The following is a 23,445-nucleotide window of genomic DNA, read 5'->3' as shown; positions in this document are numbered from 1 at the left end:
CCCCTGCCCGGTCCGCGTGCCGCTCTTTCTCTTTCTTTGCCCTGATTCTACCTTTCTTTTTTCATCCAACTTCCCCTTTCAATCCCTCCTTCCCTCCCGCGAGAACCCCCATAAGCAGGCTTCGGCTTCCACTTCGTCGTGGTTAGTCTCGCCTGGCAACACTGCCGCCACCGCCACCTCAAGAGGGCCGAACAAACTCGCAACTATGTATTTAGGTACCCTGCACGAATTATCAAATACATACATTGTCATAACAATATTCTATTTCTATTCATCGAATTTTGTATCGAAATTTTTGTTTGCTTTTACGAAATATATATCGTATGGATTAATTGTTACACTCATATAAATAGCACTCTCTCTTCTCTTATCAATGAGTTGTATTTTTGTTTCAAATATTCCAAAGTTTAGGATTTATATTATTTATAGCGCTTGTTTCAACGCCCCCTGCTCCCCCGAGAGAGAGGCTATATGAGGAAGGGGCTCTATAATGTTCTAGTTTCGGTCCTGGACCAACCCAGCCAACCGCTCTTCTCATTCGTACAGAATCGGCAACGTCGCATCAGATCGGCGTAACAACGAACCCCTTTTCACGGATTACTTTTTTCCACTCTCTGGCCGATAGACTCCATTTGGAAAACTACCTGCCACAACTAGCGCCGCCCATGAACGCAAATTCTCCCTGGTCCTTGGTTCTTTGCTTTTGTCTTTGCGCTCGCTCGTTTTATCTATTTCTCTCTCTCTTTCTCTTTCTCACACTCTCACTCACACGTTTTTCTCAGCGTTCTCTCTCCTTTTCATCCTTCTTGCTCCTTCGGAGTATCGTATCGAGATTGTTAAGTCTGTAAGCGGGATTATACCTTTCCTGTGGGTTATCGCTTCGCTTGGGGACCATCAATAGGCGTAAGGAGACGACCGAGTCCCCTTGTCTCGAGGCGCGAATTAATGATCGAAGGGTAAGAACTGAAGTTCGAAGCGATTTCGATAATCGACCAACCGGAAAAAAGATAAATAGATACTAAATGTGGAATAAAGGATATATATATATACTATATAAAAGATTATATTTACAGTGGCTACAAAAAGTGTATATTTGTAATTTGTACATATCCTTATATTTCAATAAAGCGTTTGTTTATTAGATTCTACATTTCATTTCCATAGTATCAAATTTTTGTAATCATATGAAAGTTACCATTAAATGATACAAAATGTGTTACAGTCGGATCTAGTTAATTAATATATAAAAATGGAATAATAAATGCAGTGGTGTACAGATACTTTTGGTAGCTACTGTAATTTTTATATTTTTAAATAAAGTTTCGTGAATAATTTCAAGATGGTCATAATTAATTTTTATTGTTATATATTATACGGTGTTTCAGCAAACGCGGTATAATCGAAAAGCATATAATTCTACGAAAAAAATGATAAAATAAGTAAAAAATGTAGAATAAAATTTTTCTGTCCCTCTGTTTTCTAAAAAATAGAGTTTGAATGTATTGAACTATGAATTGAGTACACGCGTACTTGAGCAGTTTTCGATTTAATTTTCTCAGAAGCAAAGCATCCTGTGAAATAATTTTATTCTACATTTTCAACTTATTATTTCCCCTTGCCAGTTGTACCATGGTTACTGTGATACTCTGTACACATGTCACTCGTTATATATGAACGTCTTGTAACTATCCACAAAGTGTTGTTTAGAAAGATAAAAATCAAATATAAATTTTTGAAACATGAAAACACACAATTCTTCAATACTATGGAATCTTCTTTAAATAGTTTGATGTTTGAACACCAAAGGGAAGAAAACTACGGCATTAAAAGTGAATAAAAATTTATTTACTCCTGATGTTATAATATTCCCCACAATGTTCGTGACAAATTCATATCGTTGTTCGTAGTGTGCGCGTTATCTGTCCAAAAACCTTGTATACAACAGGAAAATCACTAACAAATGATTCGTTAACGAACGCTCGTTCTAGAAATACAGTTTAAATGCGCAGAATACGTACAGTTTATATAGTTACTTCAAAATGATCCATAACAAGATATCGAGGTATATTCAGACAGAGACTCGTTGCATTGTGTAAAACGTTGAATGAATATAATATCTGAAGAGTTTCACGATAGTTTCTTAAAGTACAAACGTGTAGAAAAGGATAAATAATGTTAGTAAGACATATATTAGTCACTCGCATACTTTTGATAACGATAAGAAAAAAGTTCTGTACGTCCTTTAGTACTACTTCCCTTCTCGACTGAAGTTGGCGCTATCAATGGTGAAAGTTAATCCAATATTGATACTGATCGATAAATATCTACGAATACTGATCGATGATAGCCGATATATTTCCCGGTAAATTTATATTTATATAATTATTTATATTATTATTATTGTTAGAAGAGTTATGACTGAGATTGTTATTAAAATTTAACTGAGAATAATTATTAAAAAATATGATTAAAGAATTCTTCCTAAACCTCAAATTGAAAGTATACAATATGTATTGTAAATATATAAAATAGAGATTAATTTTTATTAAAACTATTATTTTTTTTTTAAATATAACAGACTAATAATGACTATACATAATTTTATTATAAAGGCAATAAATAGACAATTTTTAAAAATCAAACAATACCTGGGAAAATATTTGCCATCATGATAAATACTGATTACTATAGCGACATTATTTATGATAGTTTTATTGAACGCAAATAAATTATATGATTCATAATAAACAGAAGTATTTATATCAAAACTGTACAAATAACTGCTACATAAATATAGTAATCGTTTATAAATATAAATAAAACAATTCTCTGTACCAAACTGTTCTTTTTTTTTTTTCAAGAAAATACTCGAGAGTATACAAGAGATTGCTTCGTGTTAAACTCGATCAGTATTTTCGAGAAGCGCTGAAAAATCCGATAGAAAGATCGAATAAATAAATAATTTTTCTTTTCGATAAAAGCAACAGATCAAACTATTTTTTTTTAAATGCATTTACTGGTCAATTGTTTAAAATAACAAATACTAAAGTACACACGTACATATACATATATCACAATTCTACATTTTTTTTAATAAAAGAGCTGTAGCTAAATCGTATTAATTTATATAATTTTTTTTTTTTTTTGGATTTTCACGATTTTCCAGTTAAATACAGTTATTCATTATTTTTCTCCTATCTTTCATATCGTTATTTTCTTTCATTAGTTGTTAGAACAAGCTTAAAATTAAGAAAATGCTGTACTCTGCGTAAAAATTGATTTTCAGATAATCGCACACCTATATTCGCAAAAGCGGCGTGAGAGAATTTTGGATATTTTCTAATGGACACTTCTCTTTAGCCATTTATATGGTTTAATCCACTCGGTTTCGAATATCAGGCAGTATCGAAATTATTCCTATTTACTCTCCTTATTTTTAATAGACGAAAGAAACATGTTTCGATTTCTCTGGCGAAATATCTGAAAAGACGAGAAACTAAGCCTTTCTTAGTAATAAATTATTGAGCTTGTGCCATTAAGCATTGCCTTAGCGTATTTCTATGATTTGTTTAAAATTAAGTATAGACTTCTACGGAATGATTTTTCGTCTCTAACAGAAACGTTTTCCCTTCTCGTGAATTGTGTAAAAGCGACACGACATACTGACTCGTTCGTGATTTGCTGAAAAATACCGAATTGCTACAGGGGATCCATTATTCTCACAATACAAATATTTCTCAAAGATTAGAAAAATTTAATCGAAAAATTTCCTTCTTAAAAAGCGATCTATTAAAAAATCACAATATTAAAAATGTTTAAAAACCGAATTTAAACACTAATTTATTCAAATATTCCTTATATATTATAAAATAACAAAATTTAGAAATCGTAGCAAAAATTACAAAAGTTTTGTAAATATAAATTACCATGTATATGTATTGAAATCTTATATGAGGAGTACAGGAGAGAAACATTTATTACAGGGAAACAGTTTTAAAATTCAGTACAATGTCAATCACTTTCATGTTAGCAGAACTATCTCTTTTATTTGATTGTGAAGCTGGACATGTGTATTTTCATCCTCTTTCAAATTTTCCTCATCATGATATTAAAACATTGCATGTCTTGATAATTAATATTATTTTTAAACATAACAAGTTATTTAATCACATTATTGTTTAATCGTAAAGTGATATTAAAGTCAGAGGATAAACAAAAATGTACTTATTATGTTTGTCTCCTATGATCTTCATATACAAAATACATCACAGGAATCCCCATAACAAATCAATAAATACATATATATTTAAATATAGTAGACAATTGCAATAAAATAATTTTAGACTTGATTTTTAAATTACAATAGCTGGAAAGCGAGTGAAAATGTGGGTTTCGAGTGGCAAATAGAATTTTTACTTGCTGCAGAGTAAACATCATCCACGTTGTAAAAGTCTAAATATCGAGCCCTCCTTTTTGATTAGCAGATTTACTCAATATTAATAATTTACTCGATTAATAAGATTCTATGATATCGCAAAGGTTACATGCAATTTCCTTTCTGATCAAACGTGCACGAAAGCAGAAAGTCTCGTTTCTTTGAGAGAATACTTGTGTTCGGTGCGTTCACGATCGATTTTTATAATCCTGGTGCCAATTATTCGTGACAAAACGAAATTATGTACAGTATAATTTAGGCCAAAGCGAAAAACTGTGGACGCGTTTAACCCTTAACGTTCCAGTGTTATTTATAATAAAATTAATTATTAACAAATTAATTTAAAATTGATATTTAGCTAAAAAAGATTAATATAGGTACAGTAAATAAAATTGTCATCGACTTTAAGAACGCGATTTTCGTTATAAAAATTTTAAATTATATACCTCATAAATTTTTTATTTCTAGAAATTGATAAAAATTTTTAATGGTTATTCTAATTAAAGTAATCTGTAGATAAAAGTACAGACGATACGTAAAATGAATTAAAATGAATATTCATGTACGACGGTTAATTAGAATCAATATCAAACATACATTTATCAACTTTTAAATATACTAATTACTAAGTATTGCTTCTTTCCAATCTCTAGTTTGTTATCTCTTTATGAGTAATAAAACTTTTGCCAAGTTCATGCATACTTTCAGTTTATAAATATTATATCACTGAAGATATTTTTGTGTTTCAAAATCTAGTTAAAAGAATAATCGATAACAAAATTGCCTATTTACAATGCTCCATAAGATCATTTTTCAATATACATACTTTTTATTAACACTCTTCTGAAGATACGTTAATGAGCATAAATAAAGATTGCACTTGTCGAATGAAAAAAAAAGAAAGAAAGAAGAGACAAAGTGATAAAACGAAGCCGAAATGGCTGAAAATTATGTATTGTATATCGTTATGAAACGATAATGAAAAGTTGCTCTCTTTATCGATCAGCTGCTCCCCTTATCTTAAAAGTAAATACGTTTAGGATATTTACTTGAATTCTTAAACCGTCTGAAAACACGTACAATCATTGCAGGAACGAGAATGGATCGTTAAGGGTTCGATTAAGCTGAAAATAAACCGAAAAAAGAAATGAACAAAAAAAAAAAAATACGAATCCATGAATAAAAAAAAAAAATTGAGATAAAAGCAGTTTGACGTTCTGATTTGCGCAACTACTTACGTTGGAAGTAATTATCACGTCCTCGCTATAAGGAACGAGCTATCCGGGCTATTTAAGTTTTACAACTGTACTCCCGATTATCTCGTTCGGTTTCACTTTCACTTTCAATAATCTGCAATTAGTAAATTGATTTAAAGAACACCGATTCACCCTTCACCGATCAGCAGCTGCTTAGATCCAATTTTAACGAAATTACAAATCTTTTATAACGCCTACCTACCCCTCTCTATCTAATCAAAATCATTTTTCTTTTCTAACCTTGTTTAATGTGAATGTTTGTGTATGTGTACATAATACTGTGAAAAAATCCCAAATTATCTACGTTATTTTAGTTACTGTAATAAAAAAGGTTTTGTATATGTTATTATATGGAAATGAATCGTTCAATATTTTATTCAAGATGCTGCCTTTTCTGATTCACAAATTTTTTAAAAATTTTGCAATACATGCAAAACTCTGATCCAAATACTATCAAATATTTATGGCATTATAAAAACATGATTCACGAATAAAATATTAATGACTTAAAAATATTAATTATTTAAAGATAGGTATTAACTTTCTAGGTATAACTATAGCATTAAAATAATGCCAACCATGCCTTCAATCACTTTTGAAAAGCAAAATGTAAAAACTAAAAAAATAACCTAAGATTTTTGCACAGTACTGTACTTTAATTGTGTGCGCAAGTTTTCCGCTCAATAGTTGGACCGTTTGAAATTAACCTCGTGTCGTTTCTTTACTACTTTTAGCGTATTATAAATACGCGAATGTACGCGAGAAGAATACTGATGAATCCAAAGAGTATTTGGCATACTTTATTTACTCATATATGTTTGTGTTTTGTTTTATTGTTTCGTTTTCCTATAATATTCTACAAACCGGAGTAATACGCTACTGCGACGACTTGTTAATGAGACTCTAAGTATTCCGTCGCATCAGGAAAAACGCGTTTTTTTTTCTTTTTTTTTCTTAAATTTTCTTCTTTTTTCTTTTGACTCTTAGTCTTTCGTACAAGACACAATTCTAACTCTCCGATTTCCCCGTCGCCGGATTTCATTCTATTCAATATACAATTCCTTAAATGGAATTACATTTGGTTTAAATTACAAAAAATACACAGAATGCGTAATACGTATAAAAACGAGTCGTTTATGCGTCACATAGTTATATTTAACCTATAGTATTCGTCGATTGTAAGCAGACTTCGAAATGCAATGAACTATGTATTATAAAAATTAATGGAATGAATTGAAGGTGGATTTTGGTTTTGCAGAGACTCGTGATGAAATAATTAGAATTGCAAATGTTAATTGCTATGCTATTGAAACAAAATGTCTACGAGACATTGAGACACTCTAGACACCATTCTGTATTAAACGAACACGTTTTACAAATACATACTACTTCGAAGTCTGATTGCAACGAATGATAGATCCGGGTCAGATAATTTTATATTGCGTTATTAATGACCGCCAGATTACACCTATTTTAATTACTACTATGTTGTTAATACATCACGAGCTATAGTGATATTACACGTAAACTAAAATCATAATATCGCTATTATTCCTATGTGATCTCGATTTATAATATTCTATATGTGTGTTATAACTCGTCGTATTCTTTCTACAGCGAAAGCATGATCATGAAACGTAAAAGGTCCCATCTGCTCTGACATATGGAATACTTCTGTGTGTGTTCGAACAATTAGCTGCCTAATGTCTGGTATGCATGGAATTCTATACCTCTGGTGAGTTCTGTGTAGTTGCATTGATATGATCCTGTAAACAAATTCTGAGATCCCGCTCGTCCAGCTCGCTTTCAGTGTCAACACTGAAACTTCTTACATTTTGCCCACCATTGCCTGTCCAACGTTGCTTCCAGCTTTCTAGCCTCATGACCTGTGACACACATTTAACATGCAGTAATATTTGTAAATTTCATTGAGAGGGAGTTTTATGAGATTCTGCAGATGTACATCATCATTTTCAAAAGGAATGTGCTTTATGTTTCCTTCTCTAAAAGTATTCCATTTGACATGGTTCAACTACTTTCTAGTTTGTTAGGCAAATGTGCATTGTAGTTTCTAGTTTGTATGGTTTGGTACTCTATTAATTATAACAATCACTCTGTTGAAAATTATTTCTAGGACAATTTTATGAGATTACCATTTCTGGGTACTTTTTTTTCACAAAACAATGTAATTTTTATAATGTATGCAGTCTTTATGAAATTTATTCAGATGCTTCTATTCTGATCTTTTCAATTTTTTTACTTTTTGAAGTTTTTCACTCCATTTTTTAAAGCGATGAAAATTGCCTAAAATCAGATGATGATGTGTTGCAACAAATAAATATAAATGATTAAGATTAGATGAACCAAATATGATTACCATGCATTTTATTTTTGTATGTTCGAAAATTCATTAAAAAAATGCAACAAAGAATAATAAAAAATTATCAAGTAGTTATTTTTACTAGAATTCTAAATAAAAATAATCTTATTCGATTGTGCATCTGTATGAATATAGCACAAATTTTTAACTGTTAAATTATCCTCAATATCCATTTCTTCTACTATATTTAATAAATTATTGATAACATGAACTTTATATTTCATATAAAGCACACAGAGTTGAAAATTGAGTGGAAAATTATAATGGATAGCATGCACTACTTAACACATTGATTAAGCAATGTGTTACATAAAGATATCTGTAATATTGCTTATAAATGTTCTTAAAGCACTTCACAAATGTCCTTCCTATTTCTTTCTACGATAAAGAACTTTATTTACACCTGTGATAAATTAGTGAAAAAAATGAAAGTAAAGCAAGCAGATACTGATTACAATGTGCAAGTTGCAAGCATATATCAAACACAGTTAGTGAATTAAATCAGTGCTTTGTTAGATGTGCAATTGTAAGTCAGCACAAGAAAACAATGTAATGGGGAATTATATGTGTATGTGTAGATGAATGAAAAGTCCAAGGAGATATTAGGATGAGATCGAAATTCATTTTAATGTTTTTCTGAGTCTTATAGCACTTTAAAATAGACAAGGATAAATTGTCCTATAGTTTAATATAGCATGTAATTATCTCATAAAATGTATGTACAACACTATATGGAAAGAAAATACAGTTTTTTGATATAGTACATATTGTTGTCATGCTACAAACATGAAATGGAAAGAAAATAATGCTTACGGATGGGTAAAGACTTACTCGAGCCAGCGCCAAGGCTCAGTCTCCGGGCTGGTGATTGGCGTAGGGAACTAAGGAGACAGAGATAACACAGCAATAGAGGGTTAGTTTTACAAGACCATTAATTTCTTTGTGTTAGTGGTTGGTACCTTTACACAATAAGAATTCCATTCATATTTATGTTCATATTAAAATCAAGTTCAATTGATACTATATCTTTCTACATGAATGATTGTTTTTGCTTGATATATCTTTTTAATAGCATATATTGCAATGCATTTCTACTGAATGTCTAATTAAAAAAAGGTGTTAAAATAAATGAGATATCTTTGAAGGTGTATCTTCGAAATCATACTTTCTGCATGTTTTTTCCAATTAAAATTACTTGTAGAATTAGAACCAATTGTTACTCCGTGCTGTGCTAGCTCTCAATATCTAATACAATGTCCTTGAAGCACAATTAGTATTATAAATGGCAAGCTTGATTTATAATAGAGTGATTTTAGTATGTGACTACACAAAACGCCTTAAATGTTAAAACATTGCTAAAACATTGAAAATTTGATACTTATATCTATTTTAATGTTGTAAAAAAATTCATAATAAATTTTAGATAGAATATATTTTTTAGTTTTAAAATCTTGTAATTAATTTATTGCAAATTTTCAATGTACAATACAATTAAAACATAAATATTTTATCCAAATACATACTTTATTATATTATGATGCCCTCAAAGATATAAATTTTAATTTAGTTACGATGATGATTAGTTTATTTTCATAAATGCAAAAAATAACATTAAATGAGCGACTATCGTAACCACGATTAAGTTTAGAAGCGATTCGACATTTATTACTTATATTTTGCATTGCAGCAGAGACATAACAAGCTGTGAATGCACCTCAAAGCTTTTACATGTCAAGAATTTCTCCCATGACTTAGAAAATTCACACAAATTATGTGAACAGAAAATTCACACAAAATCAGGAGAGGATTAAAACAACCACAAATGTACTTTTGATGATGAAAGCACAATGAATTCTTAATGTGTACAGGTACCTCTGCAGGAACATGTTATCTGTTTAATATGAAAAATATGAAAAAAGCTATATTTTATCATAACAGTTAATTGTTAATTACAAATATGAAAAGTATGTGTCACATAGTTAGTATTCACTTGACTAATTTTGGAAATATTATAAAACGTTTATCTCAGTATTAATTAATTGATATCATAGTAAATAATGTTAATAAAATTTCATATTAATTTTAATATTACACCTACAAGCAGAAAGAAAAATATTCTGGAACGAAAATTGTAATTAAATTTTTTATAGCACATGATTTTATCAATAAAAAAAAGTTGTTTGTCAGCGTGACGATTAGCATTACATTGCAGTAAGAGGTGCAATTTGGTGCATAATTTTGTGAGTTACAATAACATGAAAGCATAAATTACATCCTCGCTTATGTTATATATTATAACAATAGACGTAATATTGTGCACCCAACAAATACAATTGATTTATATACATGTTTTTTATATCCTTCTTGTTGAAAGGATTTAGGATAATCAGTTAGAACATTATTAGAAACACATCAATCCTTTGTATCACATCTTAATCCTTTGTGATATGTGAATTAACAGTGCAACAGAAAAGAGCAACAATAGTGTTAAACCCCCATAAATATGAACTTCCAGATAGAGAGAAAATGTGTGTGTGAAAAACATGGGTACTTCACAAGATGGTGTTACAAATAATGTGCATTATCACAGATATGTAAACATGATTAAAAGAGAATTGTCACAGTGAATTGTACAAAATTCTCATGAAAAAACTTGAGCCATGATTTTTAAGTATCATTAAAATTGATGATTTTATGTAGCAAAAACCTAGAAACAAAAAATTTAATAAAATATTATAAAACGTTTATCTCTATGCAAATAAAGTTTATCATTTTATCACATAGAAATATTAAAAATACTAAAATCAAAAATAATTTGTTAGAAATGTTAAATGTATCAATGATTACGACAACTGTATAGAATTTATGTATATGATTATATGATAATAGACGTATGAAAATGGACGAACTGAAACAAGAAATCAAGATCCTATAACAGGCTAACAACTCCAGTTACTTCTATATCCAAATATACGATATGTTTTAATAGTTATGTAACTCTACAAGCTTTAAAATTTACTATGTTGCAGTCTAATAGCAAATCGAATAAAAATTGGACCTTAAACTACTGTAATAAGATCATAATTCTACGTCTTTATTAACTACCATCATTACTTCTACCATTGATACCTTGAACTTATAGTGTAGTTAATATGTTAAACAAAGAGATAAGATTCAACTTTAATCAAGGAAATTTAACGAGGATCATCGTCGATCATAAATATGTATAGTAATAATTATACTTGTGCATAATTGAAAGCATTTGCAGCTATATTTTCAGTACTAAAATACTGTACGCTTCTTTGAGATTTACATGAATGATTCTATTTGTAACTTAACATCGTTTAGTGATAAATTTTATAGAAATAATAAAAATATCCTGAGCAAATTGAGCAATACATGCAAAAAATATAATACTAAGGCTAAATTTGGATCTTGCTATAAATAACATTTTAACAATGTTTCTTCCATTCACCTCTTACTGCAGTTTTTTTTCTCTTTTTTAATCAATGCTTTCATTAATGCAGCATGAATAAAGCAAAGAATTTTCACATACCTCAGCTTTTAATTCTGCAACTTTATCTTGCAATTCTCTGACTCTCTCACTGTCATCTAAATTATTTCTAAGCTCACCTTCCGCGTGCATCTCTTCGTTCTGTAAAAAATAGGGATAATCCATATTTTCTATAACTGTATGTAAATATTCATGTTGGGATAGTTAAAGAAATTAATACAAATAAAGAAATAGTACTTTTAATTCAAGAAGAGATATCTTCTGGGTGAGTTCTGCCACTTGCTGCGCATGCTCTGCATCACGTATCCTAGCCATCATAGCTTCATCCTTCATCTTAGACTCCAGATCGGAATACTTATGTTGTTGCTCCCGTAGTTTGGCAGTAAGTTCCTTCTCCCTAGCTAAGGCAGCCTCCAATTCCTCTTTAATTAATTTCCCTCCTTCGTCTTGTCGACGAAGTTGATTCGTGGCAACTTGCACTTGAGTCTCAAGCTCCATGACCTTAAGTCTAAGCTCCTTCACCTCTGTCAAAGCTTCCATCTCTCGAATTCTGGTTGTCATTAAATCCTCTTCGAACTTTTGCACTTCGTGTCCTCGGTTCTCCCAAAACAAAAGTTTCTTCGGCGTGGAATCGCTTGCAGGTTGATTCTGAGCGGAACGATGTTCTTGCAAATGCCTTTGCCAGGCACTGCTCAATTCCACTACTCTTTGCCGAAGATCCTAACAAATTTCTTATATTATGAATTAAATACATAATACGTACTTTACAAATATTTGAAAACCTTAAGCGATTCTTTATAAATATAGAAAATTCACAGCTTTTAACATGTAAAAGAAATGAATTACCTTTAAAGAGAGATTAGCTTCTGCTTCTCTTAGTTTTACAGCAATCAGTTCTTCTTGTAAATGAGCAACAGAATTATCCGGCGTTGATTCACGCAACGTCTTTTTATCCTGTTCCAATTCTTGTATTCTTGCTCTAAGTTCCCTTATCGTTGCGTCGTTCTCTGCTTCGTGTAGTCGAACTCTTACCAATTCCTCTTGCAAACACTGTATCATTTCCTCTTTTTGTGACAATGCTTCCTGCTTTGACAAAATTTCATCCAAAGAGGATTGTTTCGATGTCACATTTTCTTCTAGCAGAAGCGACAATGATCTTAGTTCTTCGTGAGCTTGCTCAAGCTGATGACTGGTTTCAAGATGCGTGTGTCGAAGAGCTGCTAATTCTCTTTGTACGACGAAAGCAGTTTCCTCCTCTTCTGCTCGAGAAACTTGACCTCTGACTAATCTATCTGCCAACTCCGCGGACTCAGCTTCCAGAAGTTCAGTTCTTTGCCTAAGTAACCTATTTTCGGCTCTAAGCCTACGAAGTTCAACCATCTCCTCTTGCTCTTTCATTTTCAGCACAGTATAATCTTTCTCGAGTTTCTTCATTCTTTTCGGATTTATTTTCATACCATAGGCAAGATTCATGAGACCATCAGGATCTTTTTCGCCTCTACCAGGTAGATGTTTCTGAAAGAACTACACGCGAAAAAACTGATAAATATTAATAAAATAAGAACAGTATTAACGTAAATCCACGTGTAGAGAAAACATTGTTTAATTATCAAGCCTGCGATACTTGACTTTTTTCTACGAATAAACGTAATATGTTCTATATTTTTTTAAAGTTCTTATCTATGGGCAAGATGTTGGATTCTGATGATAAACAGTTACCTTCAACATGCCTTCCATGTCCAAGCTTAACAAATCTTCCTTGCCTAAATGCAACATGGCCAGTGCAACTTTGAAAATAATTTCCATGCCTTCTGACAGAAACACGTCAAAAATGCGGCAGGCCAGCGGTAGGCTGAGCGCTGTGGTAAAAAGCGTAAGAAACCAAGACGACGCGTACATTGACGTGTGAAAACCTTGAGCCGTAAAATGAGCGTGTAACTCGGGATGAGTGTCAGCAACTAAATGTTCTAGCTGATACATGCACACCCCTAATTCAGCCATACTCGGCTTGAACATGTCTCGCAAACGATACTCTTGCATAAGCGCTACCAGTACAGCGAAAGCTTCTTCTTCTGGCATTTGCTGTAACAAATTGATATACCTATTTAATTCCGATTGACTCAACAGAATTCATCCCATGTCCTCGCTTTTTTTTTTTTTTTCTTTAAAATAATTATTCTTATTCTTTTATAGCTCTCTAATCCCGCTCAAATATTAAAGTGTACCTGCATAAGGAGTAATCCTACAATAAATCCCGAACCTTGACAGTATCCCACTTCACGATCATGAAGACTATACGCTTTCATAACGTTAAATAGACTCTCCTGACCAAGTCCGTCTTTCTCCTTAAAGAAATCATGCTCAGGATACGTTCTGGCTATATCCCTCCTGATTATCCTTTCGCATGCTGACGTAGCCTTGATATACTCAGCAAATTGCTTTTTCACAGGAGAGTCATGAGCACCACTCAATAATTGCCAAACAATACCTCTGTAACGATGAACATGAATCAGTTTTCCACTCATTATAATATGTTTTTATCTTATAATTTTACTTCTTATTGATTCTTATTAAATTTAGAAGAGTACGTGGATCATCCAAAGATACTAATGAACTTGATAAATTTAAGTTTTTGCTAAAGAGTTGATTACCTAAAATGATGAGGTATTCCTTGACGTACTAATTCTTTGACGAACTCTTTCCTCTTCTTCCAATGATAATCCCAATCAGCGACGATGTGACCCCATAGGGTCCACGTATTCTCTTCACCATCAGCTGAATTGTGGCGTCGGGGTGCGGCATCGCCGTTTCCTCCGCTGCCCCCCGACGCCACGGACACCTGAGATGTGTCGGAACCTTTTCTACTGTGATTGCTTTGGAGCGAGTTCAACGACTTTGCATCCGATTCGATAAGCCTGTTATTAATTACATCAAACTCTTTAGACATGTACTTCACATTAATGCAATCTCGTTAAAACACTATTGAGTGGTAACATATGAGATATCTGATCATCTTGTTTGAAATAAAAATAAATATGAAATAAATTCATCTTTATTAGTAACAGTGGATGAATTAGATATAAATCAAATATGTTGATCAATTAGATTTCAATTTTAGTTAAATACAATTATCTTGCTAAATTCAATTAACTTGAATTTTTAAATCCAATTAACTTCGGACATTCATAAAAATTACTTATAAATATAGATATATAATGGACTAATACGATCAAGTGGTGCTATAAAGTTTGAAGTTCTTTTTACTAACAAATGCCAGTTCTTTGTATAATTACTCTCAGCTAATAGAACATTACGGATAAGTAGTATCATACAAAATTATAGTTTCATATGTTACAACCCAAGACTATAATAAATATCCTAATTAATGCAAGAGTATATATATTCTTTTCTAAACGTGTGCTTAGTATCAGTTGAGTCTCAACTGTAGAAATATAAAAATATAAGATAAACATAACTGCCAAATTAATACAAAAACAGACTATTCAGAATAATTAAATGATTTCACATTAATGTGAATTGAATATCTACTTGTATTCACCTATTATCGAGTTAAATAGAAACATACAACATTTCTTCTTTTCTAAATGCAAAGATGCGCGATTGAAAAGTTAGAAATTTAGGAAAGATATGTCAATATATTCAGAGTAACAACAAATATCTGTGTTTCCATTCACGTAAGCCACTTTTTGCTCAGTAGTGCTTTTATTCACCTACCGTTTAGTCGAATAGAAATGCATACAATATATTTCCTCTTCTAGATTTACTAAAGAATTGAAAGCTTAGAAAAAATTTTAGAGTTTAGTATATTCTATTGTATTCAGAACAGCGCCAAATATTTATTTCTCGATTTACATAAGCTATCTTTTATGTAGAAATATTTCGATTCATCCCATTCAAGTTACACCTTCTCTCATTCATAATCAACTGATCGTGTATGGAATGATATTGAGTCACGTAACACAACATAATTGAACGTGTAAGCGGCAATGTATACGCAGTATCTAAAGCACGATTCGTTTGCACATGCAATGTCGATGTTGAACGTTAGTCAGCGCGACGATTCACCTATTGGCTTCCTCCAGCTTAGCTAATAGAGCCAGTTCGTCGGTGGGTATTTCCTGCGACGAGTTTATCCTCTCTTCCTCAGATGAGATCGGTGGTGTGCTCGGAAGTATCTTGCTGGCCTGATTGTTGTTCTGACCCGTCTGGTGTATCGTGGTGCATAAACACAACACACTCATCACCTGCGGTCCATAACGTGATAATCCTAATTGTCCGGCTGCCTGCTTCTCTTGACCCCTGTAAAATGATCGTTGTTTCGTGTCAGCACGTAAAGTGACGTAACAATAATGTTATACATTTACACACCTTCCACAGGCCAGTTACTGTTATCATTCTAGGCCTGTTCTTTTGGACTATCATTAAAAGATATTATGACTTTATTAGTAAACTACCAATGTTTAAGCATTTATAGAGAATTATAAAGTGATTATATACGCAAAGCATATGCAAAGAAGTATAAATGTGACACAGATGTGAATTTATAATACGTAAACATCCATAGTCTATTTATTATTAATGTGATTGTGAACGTTTGATGGAAATATTGCAGTACAAATACCAAAAGAATATTATTCTATACCTGGAACCATGTAATAATGATATATGATAAAACTTATATTTATTAATTTAGTTATATATAATTGAGTTGTTTTTAGGATTAAATGAAATTGTCGTCTCATTATTTAAATCATCCGCTGCTATGTTCCTCATTGGGAAGTGACCAAATTTTCTTTTTAATGTAAAAATATGTACATGTTACTATTAACTGTGGTTTAAATGAAACAGATGTACATAAAAAAAAATAAATACAATGTCTATGTAAGGAACAGAATATTATAGACAATATTCTATTTATTTCATTGAAAAAGAACATTTCAACATATCAAGTACACTTACGCGTATACTGAACTTTGAAGTAACGATATGATAAACCTTGGTGTACATACATATCTGTTTCTGTTCCTGCTTATACACTTACAAACGTCCTGATTTATTATCTATTATTTTACCGGTTTATTATCGTGACAAGTTGTTGGTATCTATCGGTTTATCGATTTTGGTCACTCTACATGTGCTTTACACATGCTTTCACATATGTGCTTCTACAGAAGCACATAACTTAAAGCACATACATCTATAAATCTAAAAATTGATTTTCTCAAAAACGAAACCTTACTTGAAGAAGTTTTACCTTTCATTTTTAATTTACATATATATATATATATATATATATATATATAAAGAAAAAAAACGATTATTGTAAAAGATATTATATTATCATTCACATTATTAATCTGAATTAATTAATAATTTCTACATTTTAATTTTATTTCTAACATTAGTTACTTTGATTTTCTCTTATTTGCGCTTAATAAGACACAATATGGAGTTACGCACGAAAATTATAGTCGAAAAAGAAAAGCGTGTAATTTGAAATACTATTTTCTATTTTGGTATAATTATTCGTCTACGCAGTTAGAGAGATCGTCGATAAACCGTACGCTATACACCTCTCACCTTTTCGACGTGGAAATTAATTAACAAAAAAGGATAAAAAGGAAAAGTGTAAAAACATCTCGTTAACGAGTCGGCCTTAACATCGATTTTATATTTTCTTGTATTAATCGTTCGTCGTTAAATAAAATATCGTTTCACGCAAGATCAATGAGGTTCAAGCGACGACGAATGGATTTCATAGACGTCCAATTAAAACACCAACTCGTGTGCTTCTCAGCTCCTTATTTTACGTATTTGTTACACGCGTATGTTTGAATATGAAGGAATAACACGCGAAATAGAACAAATAGCGTTTTCAAGCAATTTATACGAAACGTAACAACAAGACAGATGATTTGCATTGCTAATCTTTACTAAGAAAAATAAATTACTTTATAAATTGATATAATATTATGTTATTGTTTGAAAAAAAAGAGGACATCCGGCAATGTAAAAAGTATTCCGTGTTTCACAATTAACGTGTGTATTCATATTATGCTTCTCATTGTTATTTATTTATTATACGCTATGTATCATAATTATGAAAACATCCTAACATTTTTAAGTCTTATGTAACTATAAGATACAAGATACAATACGACAAAAATTAATCAAGATTATGCAAGATCGAACAATCAAACTTATACACGTTATTGTAACAATTTTATTTCAATGTATCCTGAGCATAATAAAATTCCAATAACAATTTATAATTGTCATTCATCGTTATTTCGTTCCTCAAGTCAGTTTGAAATTTTAATTACAACTTTTTAGCTCGCATCAAATATTTTCAACGACTCAACCTTGTCCATAATCCAAAGAATGTTGATGTTATTCAAATATTTTGGAAAGAAAAGGATTACACAATTCGAATCTGAAATTAAAACGCCATTTCTCTGAATTTCGCGTTTTATCTCTAACATATCTACGTAATATAAAAGCATTATATATGTTTCATCTATGTTCTCTTTTTGAACGCAGTCCAACGTTCATTAAGAACTTCAATTAATGCAATCGTTCTACCTTTTCGTTGTTTTATTTCGTGTCCATCGCGCCGCCGCTGGTGCCAGCAAACCACGAAGAACCATCGAGAAATTTTCTCGTTTCCCTCACTCGCGCAACTTTCGATCGAAAAATCGACTTTTAGACACGCCACCTTCGATTTACCAAATTACTTTCCATCTTTCCGCGAAACGTTCGTCGCAGCGCACGATTTTCCAACCATTTCTCCCGGAACCATTTTACTCGCATTGTTCAGAAGCATCTTTTTCTTGGAATAACTTTCTGCCCGAGTAGGTTGGTGAATTTCTACGGGAAAAAATTTGTTCTACGTACTTTTCCACGTTAATTGAGATAAACCTTTTCCGGTTTACCGGAAGACCTTTCAAATTGAATTATATATTACATTTTTGCTTGAAATGTAATCGCAAGAACAACACCTACTAAGATAACGGGCAATATAATTATTGTGAAAATCTATCAAAATTAGCGAAGTTTTGCGAATTCGCGAAACGATGCAACTCGATAAAATTAAGAAACTTCTTTTTATAAATAAAGATAATAGTTGTGAAAATTCCGTGAACGAAAGTTTCTACGATTAGATTGAAACCGTAGAAAATTGTCAGAATACGAGAAATTAAACTTTCTTTTAAATTTCCTCCATTACTTTCCATCCTAGATAAAACGAATGCATTTTACTTGGAATCTGCAGAGCAATCCTACGAAATGACTCATGCAGCTGTCTAACGTTAATATGCTTCGCAACTTTATCCTTGAGACCGAAGTTTCTCTAGTCGATCGAAGAGTTTCACGGTTCCTTTCCCAACCAGGAAATCCTTTAGTTATTCCTATCAAACATTCGAATTAATTTTCCTTGAAGTATTTCCCACTTTGGCTACCATAATTTATATCTCCGCTACTCGTTATTACGTACAATCTCGTTCATGTTCGTTCGACAACTTTTCTTAGAAAAACTGCAACTAATTTTTCAAATTTCAACAATCGCAATTCATATGTTTGCTCGTTTCTATTACTTGCAGCTTTCTTCGTGTACATTTATCGCTCAATATCTTTTCTACAAATGACTGAAATTCATGTTTAAACTTTCGTGCCTCGAATTTTCCAGTCGAGTTCGAAGCGAGCAGACGCGTACGAACGACAAAAGGTCAAGAAGAAAGCCGAGCAATTAGCGCGTGCGAATGAATTAGCGAACAAATGCAACGCGCGAGACCCTCCTGGCAATATGCCATACATCGGCTGCGAGATGGGATAATACGTGTTTCTCGGTATTCTGAATTACCGTGGAATTTCAAGCGTGTACGAACATCTGCGCAAGCAGCAACCATATCGTTTAAATACTTTAAACGATCGCTCGACAGTCGATTGGAAACGGTTTTAATAAATTAAATCCTATTGTATAATAAGTACGTCTCGATGGTAAATTTTGGACTGAAAAATAAACAATTGTACAACAAATAGTGCTAAATTAAATACGTGCTTGATCATCCATTAAATATATATCAATTTAAGTAAATGTACGGTGAACTGTCGCAGAACACGATAAATAAATCTAATATACTGACACACTCGTTTCGACATTTTGTTGGGGAAAATATTTTCACGCGTGTGATTCGTACAGTGTAAATTAAACTGATAATATTACGAGTAAAAATAAATAATCGTTGAACAATTTAACAAAGTACGAAATTAAAGTTAAGTATCTCAATGAGATTTAATAATAGTAGTAGCCAATTGAATTTTTTTTTCTTTATTTATGAATTTTATGTATTGTACTATTTACCTGTTAATTAATAGTTCTGATTTATAGAAGTAAAAGTGTTCTTAGATAATCGATAAATATTGTCATTCAATCAAAAATTGTTGTATTTCAAGGTTCACGATGAAAATGCAGTTTGTCGATAGATATTGACGATACATATTGATCTTCTTAGTGAAGAACCTTGAAAATGTATATTGGTAATCTGAGGATACGTTAAAACGTGTCAGAAATAGAGAGCAGAAAAGAGAATTGATAATTTTTTTCCTTTTCGAATAAGTAGAAACATTCTTCTTCTTTTATTTTATTTTTTTTTTTTTTTTTTCGTGTTTTCCTAAAGAAGTAAGTGAACACTGAGTCATTTATCGGAAGTATAGTACCATACAAAAGGCTGCTTTCATATGCTAATGAGAAGGAAGTCCAATATGTTTTCATATCGTACATTGAAATTAACGCAAATTAGAATGATGAATCGCGTAGAACTCATTACAGAACATTACCACCAACACTGTCTATTCTTCCTCTTAATTACTTTATTTTCCTACAAATTCCACGTAATTACATTCGAACATGTCACCATTCTGAATAAATATCATTTTGATTAAGTTTTACTTTAATCGTGTTAATTTTAATATCTTTAAAAATTCCCATATTTATTATTCTCGCGCAGCTTTTACGATATTGAAAGTTTAAACAGATAAACAGAACAATGTATTCGAACTAATTTATCTCGCGTTGCAAATGCCTCGTAATATAAAACATCAAATAAAGTAGAATTCGTTGAAATTTCCCAATAAATGTACCGAATAGCGGTCCTGTATAATAATATATTTACAATAATAAATCGATGAAAAACTAACGAGTAATAAATATAAACACTGAGAAATATCAACGAATCTAAAACTATCTGCACAGTTCGTGCTTCTGTATAATCACAGATATATTTGTAACTCGTGTGTAGACATTTTTTACTGTTATAATGTAAAAACTATTCGTTAAATTAATTGTAAACTCCCTAAGAATAGAACCAAGGTAAAATCGCGTGATCACCGACCCATGCTTCCCACCCACGTTCCGTTTCGTTTTCACTCGCAAAAGTGTAACAACTAATTGTAGGTGTGACAGAACTTTTTGATCGTATATCTGAATATCTCACGTTCTACATTCGTGTTAGACACATAATATCTAGCTGTGTAAGTACGAGTCTCTGATAATCTATATTGGTCGTAATTATTCAGAAGATAGCGATTTTCAGTATACATCATGGTAAGCTTATCGTTAACAACAATATTTGCCCAAGCCGTATGATACATATTTGGTATTGTAGTACATATGTATGTATATCGATAAGAGAACGAATATTTTATTCGAAGAAATGGACACGAAACTGGAATTTCATTTCAAGTAAAAAAAAAAAAAAACACGTTTGCAGGAACATTCTATAATTTCGTTTGAATATCTAGATTTAATTAACAACGCATTTACCATCGCAATATATCGAAATAAAGAGAAATATATATGTTCGTAAATGTATATTAATATTTGCTATTAGCACCGAATTTATTATAATTTTAGCGTTAATATCAACAACGAAATTTAACGCAGATCTAACTTAATCATTTACACCCTGAACTGCATACATCATTTTTATCTTTCTCGTTGCTTTCTTTCTTCGAAATATTCCAAAACTTTTCGACTAACACGTGTGCTACATATAAATAGTTTTTACAAAAGAAAAAGTTTGAATAATATTTATAAAAATAGTTCTTACAAGAAAAGTATATGAAACTATAAGAAAGTATTATTTTTAAGAATCATCAGAGACATAAGCATCTTAATGAAAATGGATACTTTAAAGTGCACAAAGGGCTAAGCCATAGAAAAAGCTACGTGTACGTTACAGTTATATTGCAAGCTATGCGATTAATAAGACACAATTTATATCAGACATTAGATGATCGATTGTGTTTCACTTTGTTAAACCGCCTGACAATGTAGACCTAGTGTAAAGATTCTTCGTGTTTTATATAGAGTTCTGCAGTCACTTTTCTGCTCGATATACAATGGAATAAAGTGACGAGTCGAATATACCGTAGAATCTACGAAGAAATCGCTTGTAACGAAAAAACCTGTTTAGAATCGCTTCTGACTCGCTGTATATATCGCGGTGATGCGACTTTTATAAATATCGAGGCTCGATGATGCTCATAGTTACCAGCCTTTTGATCGACTCAAATTGTTCGAGTAGTACGCTAAAATATACAATTTTCAGATAAGTTAAAAATATTATTTTTAGTATTTTAATTGCGGCATAAAGAATTATATTCTTTCATAAATATAAAAGAAACTTTGATTAATAAGAAAGAAACGAAAGATAAAATCTCAATCACCAAAGAGGAAGCAAACGTAAAACGTTCTGTTATTTCATCCCCAATACACCCTTCCTTCCAATCTTCAACCACTTTCTATCCATTAAGTCGTATGTTGGTATATCCCCTAACTCCAAATAAAAGCACCAGTAGTACATTAACCTAACGAACATATAATCGTCCGAGAAACGATTACGTAAACTCTAAGATTCCACAGAAACGATCTCGTAGGGCTTCGTTAAATTCAATCCGTCTTCCACCGGAATAAAAGCAAACTTAAACTCTTCCGTTCTAAACTCTGCCTTTACTAATCTATTACACATACACGAGCGTAGAATACTCTTAAATTTCTGTCCTCTACTCTTTCCCTCCAAACAAAAATTCGAATACGTTGCTCTAAGAAGCATAGAATTGTCTAAAGAACGATTACATAAACTCTAAAATCTTCTCTGTGAATTACTTTCTAAGTCTTCAGCCGATTTAATCTCAGTAATCCCAAAGAAACTCCTCCATTAAATCCTTTCCGATCAAACCAATTTTCATCTATTATTATACCAACACCCTTTATATCCCTTAATTCAATTCTAAACCAGAATCCTTGCGCGAGATACCTGAAGATCGTTATTCTACGTCTTCGATTTGTTTCTACACGGAGAATCACCTCTTTTCCTATTACGATTTCCAAGTCACCATGTACACAATCGTCTAATACACGATTACGTAAACTCGAGAACTCGCTCCCCTTTAAAACGTCCCCTTTAAGACAACCATCGTCTTTTTCTTTCGTCTTCTTTCCTTCTACAATAAAATATAATACCATTTAAAATAAAGAAGAGGAAAAAAAATACGTGTTAATACGTTGACTGTCACGGTGGCCATCGGTGGCTCACGTTACAAAATTTTTTAGAATAATTAAGATAAGACATTTCACAGACTAATCAATCGTCAGAAACGTGAATTACTCGAATAACATTATCAGAAAGAAGTGGACGATGTAATATTTTCGAAAAATGAAATATTATCGCCAGATGTATCAATGGCTTATTGCACAAAAATCGTACGTCCACTTCTTGTGAAATTTGAATCTTTGTACGTAACAAATAATTCTTGACTGTTTCATTGCGTCGTATAAAAA

At 31.6% G+C, this 23,445-nt stretch overlaps 1 protein-coding gene and 1 long non-coding RNA gene across 15 annotated transcripts in view; one reads left to right on the top strand and one right to left on the bottom strand.

Annotated features, from left to right (window-relative positions):
* Nucleotides 1–1,823: 1,823 nt before the first annotated feature.
* Nucleotides 1,824–23,445, bottom strand: part of Evi5 (ecotropic viral integration site 5) — a 29,780-nt gene continuing 8,158 nt past the window's right edge. For 4 of the 14 annotated variants that reach the window (XM_072000063.1, XM_072000064.1, XM_072000066.1 and 1 more), the window contains 9 exons: nucleotides 15,672–15,905; nucleotides 14,237–14,500; nucleotides 13,811–14,075; nucleotides 13,305–13,667; nucleotides 12,432–13,109; nucleotides 11,823–12,305; nucleotides 11,628–11,726; nucleotides 7,422–7,577; nucleotides 1,824–5,785 (listed from right to left, as the gene is read on the bottom strand). In XM_072000063.1, the coding sequence (XP_071856164.1) occupies nucleotides 5,726–5,785; nucleotides 7,422–7,577; nucleotides 11,628–11,726; nucleotides 11,823–12,305; nucleotides 12,432–13,109; nucleotides 13,305–13,667; nucleotides 13,811–14,075; nucleotides 14,237–14,500; nucleotides 15,672–15,847 (2,544 nt within the window). In that variant the 5' untranslated portion in view covers nucleotides 15,848–15,905 and the 3' untranslated portion in view covers nucleotides 1,824–5,725. Of the gene's footprint in view, nucleotides 5,786–5,893; nucleotides 7,578–8,884; nucleotides 8,953–11,627; nucleotides 11,727–11,822; nucleotides 12,306–12,431; nucleotides 13,110–13,304; nucleotides 13,668–13,810; nucleotides 14,076–14,236; nucleotides 14,501–15,671; nucleotides 15,906–15,974; nucleotides 16,014–18,188; nucleotides 18,474–20,913; nucleotides 21,544–23,445 lie in introns of those variants that run through there. The other 10 variants (XR_011799433.1, XR_011799434.1, XR_011799430.1 and 7 more) reach the window with 10 other exon arrangements.
* On the top strand, nucleotides 7,309–19,750 carry LOC139985585 (uncharacterized). Its single transcript, XR_011799438.1, has 2 exons — nucleotides 7,309–7,426; nucleotides 19,291–19,750. It is a non-coding gene; the product is annotated as an uncharacterized lncRNA (long non-coding RNA).

This window comes from Bombus fervidus, chromosome 3 (assembly GCF_041682495.2).
Source record: "Bombus fervidus isolate BK054 chromosome 3, iyBomFerv1, whole genome shotgun sequence".
Classification (NCBI taxonomy): domain Eukaryota; kingdom Metazoa; phylum Arthropoda; class Insecta; order Hymenoptera; family Apidae; genus Bombus; species Bombus fervidus.
The sequence above is the reverse complement of the archived record's forward strand: the minus strand, read 5'-3'. Positions and strand labels throughout refer to the sequence as shown.